This window comes from Cnephaeus nilssonii (assembly GCF_951640355.1).
Source record: "Cnephaeus nilssonii genome assembly, chromosome: 22".
Taxonomy (NCBI): Eukaryota; Metazoa; Chordata; class Mammalia; order Chiroptera; family Vespertilionidae; genus Cnephaeus; species Cnephaeus nilssonii.
This window is the reverse complement of record NC_137093.1, coordinates 23,490,021-23,496,020: the sequence shown is the minus strand read 5'-3', so window position 1 is coordinate 23,496,020 and position 6,000 is coordinate 23,490,021. Positions and strand designations below refer to the sequence as shown.

The 6,000-nt window shown below is 50.2% G+C and overlaps 1 protein-coding gene across 2 annotated transcripts in view; it reads right to left on the bottom strand.

The window, feature by feature from the left end:
• Positions 1 to 3,910: 3,910 nt before the first annotated feature.
• SEZ6L (seizure related 6 homolog like) overlaps positions 3,911 to 6,000 on the bottom strand; it is a gene marked incomplete at both ends in the record, with an annotated part of 130,353 nt that continues 128,263 nt past the window's right edge. For both annotated transcript variants that reach the window (XM_079762606.1, XM_079762607.1), the window contains one exon: positions 3,911 to 3,940. In XM_079762606.1, coding sequence (XP_079618732.1) covers positions 3,911 to 3,940 — 30 coding nt within the window. The remainder of the gene's footprint in view (positions 3,941 to 6,000) is intronic.

Genomic DNA, 6,000 nt, shown 5'->3' with positions numbered 1-6,000 from the left:
CTCTCATCGATGTTTCTAACTCTCTATCTCTCTCCCTTCCTCTCTGTAAAAAAATCAATAAAATATATTTAAAAAAAAGAATGGCGATTTCTTAGTTTAGTGCAAACGCATATTGAAAATGTAAGAAAATAATTAGGAAATCTACAACTATTCCAAAATAAAAAGTGTGTCTAAAATGTAAAAAAAAAAAAAGTATTAAGCCAGTTATGATTATTGTTATTGTTGTTGTTACTGTGTTACCTTGACAGGGAGAAGGAGGGGAGAGGGAGGGGGATGAGAAGGGAGAAGGAAGAGGAGGAGGTGGCGGGGGAGGAGGAGGAGGAGGAGGGAGAGGAGAAAGAAGAGATGGTTGTCTTTCTCTGCCATGTGAGGACACCATCTGCGAGCCAGGAAGAGAGCTCTCGTCAGGAGCCCCAGTGTCACCTTGACCTTGGACTTCCCAGCGTCCAGAGCTGTGAGAAAGAACCGTCTGCTGTGTAAGCCGCCCAGGCTACGGCATCCCGTTAGGGCGGCCTGAGCAGCCCGGACAGGGAGGGGCGTGGTATGCCTGGTGACGGCAGTGGTCCTGTCTGGTCCGCACATTGCCCGGATGTCCCCGCAACGGTTCCCAAGGTGGCAGGCCTGCCTTGGCATTCCAAGTTTCAGTGGGTGTCCCCCCAACCTACTCCCCAGAAAAACCACCTCCCCACAGGGTTGACTCTTTTTCATTTGTTTTATTAGCATCAATATATACAAAGTGGAAAATGGTGTCCTTTCATTATTCAGCTTAGAAAGTTGGTTTTGCTCTTTGTTCTGTTTGGGGATAAAATGGAAATGAAAACATCCCAGGAGAAAGCCTACCTTTGGGGGTGCTGACAACTCCGATGACCCACCATGACCACTCAAGGGCACGGGAAAGTCATACTCTTTGGACTCACCCCAAAGAAAGGTCATTTTTGCCCGAGGCTCACGCTCAGCCTAAACCGACCCATGTTTTGCCCAGTCCCTTCCGCTCACACAACCGCTCTGATTGCGCAGCCACTTCGCGCTCTGCACGGCTGTCTGGCGGTTTCCAGAGCTACCAGCCTGGGGTCCCGTAGGCTCTCCAAGGAGTTGACTTCAAACGATCCGATTTAAAGCATGTCTGTGGAGCTCAGTAAGGATGGCCATCAGAGCGACCAGAATACTTATGTTGGCTCAAGAATTCTACGCCCCCATCTCCTCCCCAAATAGCGGCAGGAGGGGCTCCGAGCGGAAGAGGGGAGAGTGTGCGCGCTGTACGGGACAGGGCGCCCGCGGACACATCCCGCTTACAGGAAGGAGCACGGGAGACACGCCGTCACGTGCATAATCAGAAGCTCGAAATCCCTGTAAACGTTATTTCCCCGCCATTTTAAAAACAAAGAGTGGCTTTGGGGAAGGTCCCGGAGGCTCTCGAGTTTCTCAAGATTGCATCCTGTTCGAAAATATTGAATCCCAATGGGCTTTCATATTGATCTTGTAAAAACAGACACGCGTGGACTGAAATGAGATGCCTGCCTGGCACATTTTTGGCACTAGGAGGACGATTTCTTTACCTTTACATGTTACAAATACACAGTCAGGACAAAAAACAGACGCCAACCTGTCTTTGCAATCACACTGTATACAGTGCCCAGCTCGCGCGCGCGGTCCACCTTTAGGCTAAAACGAACGTTTAAAATGTGGTCACAGGTGCTGAGCTGCTAAGACAGAACTAGGACACTGGTGTCCTGGAAACAAAAAACCGACACCTCGTCTATCCCTCCAACAACCAATACGAATCCCTGGGCCATGGCATGGCCAGTTCTCGGGGTCAAGGTTAGAATGAAGATTTTACACGTTGTCAGTCTTTACAGAAGGCGAGTGTTTCGTTTTCACGGAACCACAGCCGGTTCTACAGTGAAGAATCATTCCTAGAGTTCTTGCCAGATGCTCCCGGGTTAGGGTTAGAGTCATCATCGAACGAGAAATAAAAGGATTGGGTTCTTTCTGCCTCTTGAGAAAAGGTTACGTTATTGGCATTGTTGGTCTTTCTCTAAACATGGCATCGCTCACTAAGGGTGCCAGCGCTTCGTCTCTGGTTCTCCCAGACAGGGTGGGCTCTGGCGCCGGAAAGCGGCCTCTGACGGTCTCTTGCTGAGCGCCACGCGTGCATGCCGTAGGAGCTCGGTCCTTCCTGGCAGGAGGAAATGTTCCAGCCTCAGACCTCCGAGCCCGAGCGAGGTTCACGCTCCTTGCTGGAGGAGGGTATTGCCTGTGTACAAAGCCCACGGCCCTATTCTGCCCCAGAGGCTTCCAAAGCAAGCCACTAAAACACCGACGCCCGGACTCTCCCAAAGGCAGGGCAGCCAGAAGTATCTCCTCTTGTTTGAAAACCAGCCGATTTAAAAGCATTCTAGAGAGCGTGCGTGGGAGCCTAAGAGCACCCCAAAAACACTGAACCTGTGTGCCATCTGCTGTCACTAGGGAGGGGACTGACAGCCCCATATTCCTTCCCGGCATCCTCCCCGCCCCCTTCTTTATACCTGTATTTAGGAAAGACTCTTCCTGGATAGTTACTCGCTCACCAGTCCCACTGGGCTGGGATGCAATGACCCTGGTAAAATACAAGGATGCTCACGCGACGAGTGAGGTGCTTTATGAATTCCTTTCTGGCCTGCAACGCCACCATTCTTCTCATTGGGGTTCAAATTGTAGGATGCTGATTCCTTAGCGGTTTTAACCCCCTGGTTCTGTTTCTTTGCATTCACCCCCCTCTTCAACATCTGGGCCAAGGTTGGGACAATAGAAAAACAGTTTCTTCTCATAGAAACCTCCCTTCCCCCGAAATACTTGATTGCAAATATATTATGAAATCCCACCTTTAAAAGAAATGGGGCACTGGAGGCTCCCCATCTTGAGGGCTCAGGCATTCCAGCACCCCAGGAGAAGAGCAGAGCGCACCCCGACCTCAGGACGTGGCACCTCCCCTCCAACACATACCCTTATTGCTCTGTGGGCGAGGGGGCCCTGCCTCCCAAGGCTGCGGGTCTCTGATCACAGCTGGAGGGCGGCCTCGCTGAACAGGGTGATCGACTGTGATGCCTGTAGCCCGAATGACCTGCTCCTTCATTGTGGACGGAGTGTCAAAGCAAAACCTTTTATTAACTCGGTTCCCACGGCCATGTTCTCCCTTGCCTAATTCTTCATGGGAACTCTCAAGTCTCTCCTCCTCTCTGAAACAATTTTCCTTGTCATTTATCACTCTTCTAGAAAGAAAACATTTTCTTATTTTGCCAGCATCCAGGGAGTCCAGGGCAGTAAAAGAGAATGTTTATGCAACACCTTTGCTGCTTTCAGAAGGGGCACGGGAGGGAGGGGGTGTGGCCTGACCACTTAGAAGCTGGGGAAACTGGGAGAGGGAAACACACAGGATTTGTTTGGGAGCGGACCTACTGACGTATCCACGGGAAATTCCAACCCAAGTCAATCCTACAAAGAATACCCGCCCCGACCTAACCTGGGGACTGCGATTTGTACTAGACACACCACGGGCACGGATCCCAAAGACGCATGCAATTCGACGCAGCCGTAGAATGGCATTGCTGACGGGAGAAACGACCTGGCTCTGCTGTTTCCCCCTCTACTGCTGTGTTGGCCATTTCGCAGATCCCCCGCCGGCCTTCGGAAGCGATTGAGGCTGGGACACGACTCTGACCGCACCAGCAATACATCCAACCACACCTATTTCCGTTTTAAATATAATAAATACAGTGAAGAAAACAGTACGTCCTCCATAAGGAGTCCAAAGAAAAGACAGCCGACACTCTGGGGTGTTTTGATCAAATGCCACATGGTCTCTGGATGAATTTCTCGAGGAGGTTGTAGTTGAGTTCATAGCTATGAGTTCCCTTCTCAAGCGTAGCTCTCTCTAGATGGAAACTTCATACTCTCTGGTTTCCTGCAAGAGAGAGAAGCGTAGATCTAATGACGCTTGTGCGGCAGAGTGACATGTTGATGGTTCTAGCTCTTCATCCCTCCCGTGTCCACAACGTTGGCCAGGCGACATTACCGTGCCTTCTGCTCTGACCCTGACTTGCTTTGGCCAAGGGGTTCTAAGGAGATGGGTCACGAGAGGGGCCTGAAACGTGCTTGTGTGTTTCTGCGTGTGCCCTGCCCCTCTGCCATCACCATGAGCAGAGCATGCCTTGGCAGCCATTAGTCCCAGCCGAGAGGTGAAGGACATGGAGAGCAGAGCTCAGTCCCCCAGCCAGTGACTAGCCAATCCCAGATGTGTGAGTGAGCACAGGCGAACCAGGGCTACCACCTCGCGGAAACTAGCTGGAAACGCTGCCTTGCAGACTGATGAGCAAATGAACGTGTTGCTTTGAGTGGTTGAGTTCTGGATTGCTTGTTACGCAGCGTGATGATAGTGTTAGATAACTGATATACTATTCTAATAAGTATTAACAAGGTCTGGTTTCAAAAGTACTGGTTTTTCATCAGCTTGATCTTTTTAAGGTTTGGGAAACAAGCTACATGGAATGCAAAATAACACACAACCTCTTCTGACCAGGTCATATCTGAAATGACTGCAATATGTGGGTAGCAGCTAGTTCAATTTCTCTGATATTCATGGAGTGTGTGTGTAATGTTCTCCAGACCCCCCGGGCACAGGAGCGGGAGATATAAGGAGTCAGGGGCTGTGCCCTGGAAGAGGTCACTGTCACATGCTTTAATGGAAGTCTATGGTTTCTGCTGAGTCAACACAGATATACAGTCATGCCTGTGCTTCATGTTATATGGAGTGTGGTGGGCAGACAACCACCTGCAAGGAGCTAAATGCTGCTGACAACCCTGTGAGCTCGGAGGGGGATCCTTCCCCAGTCAAGCCTCAGATGAGACCGCAGCCCTGACTGACACCTTGTGAGCCCTGAAGCAGAGACCCAGCCAAGCTGTGCCTGGACTCCTGGCCTACAGAATCTATGAGACAATACGTGTGTGTTATTTTAGACTCTAAAGTTTTCAGTAAGATTGCTACACATCAATCAATAACTAACACAGGAGGTCAGAAGAAGAGGTAGGTGAGGGACCATCAATAAGGACAAGGAACAAGTCGAGTTTATGCTGCCCAAATAGTGGGAGGTGGTTGTACATCATTATACAGTGAATCTGAAGGGTTGTGGTTTTGCAAAGTCATGACCAGTCTTCTGGTTCCTCCCCTGTGCCTCGGGCCTTTGCATGGGCTCCCCCTACTCCCTGGCATCTTCTATAACCACCATCTAAGTTCTACTCACCTTACATGCCTTAGCCTTACATCACTGTATCAACGATGCCTTCCCCATCACTTCTAAGTGTCCCCCATCTTATACTCCTGTAGCATCCTGTCTAATTGCCTTCATGGTCCTTAAAAATAATGACCTGTTGCAATCAAGACATTCATCGGCGTATTTGATCGTGTGAGGCTGAAGGGAGGCGGGATAATGTGAGGAGTAATGGCACCAGGTAGAGTTTGCATCCTGGCTCCAGACTGTGCCTTCCGGTGGCCAAATCACATTTACCTTTTTCTGAACCTCATTATCCTCATCCATCCACAATGCAAACTGCAGAATCCATCACAAGGAGTTGCAAGGACTCACTGGGATCATGCATTTCAGGTGCCCAGCCCATGACACATATTATTGTTGTTACTGATAGCTGTCACCTTTGCAAGGCCATATGCACATTAATGGCTGGATCATGTACATTGGCTCATGATTATGCCCCTAATACCCAACACCAGGCCGGCCACTCAAATGTGTAGGGTGTTGCACACTGCCATTCATTAAGGCGTGGAGCTCGGTAAGGTGTGTGCCCATCTCAGCCGTCTCTCCATGGGTATTCGGTGAAGCCCCTTCTTTCTGTGGTCCTTCTGCCAAGAGCGAGCAGTGTTACAGGTGTGGCCTCGGCTTGCACGGAGAGCTGGGTGCTCTCAGCAGTTAGCTCCATCAGGGCCATAGGGGATGAGAGAGGAGCCTGGTC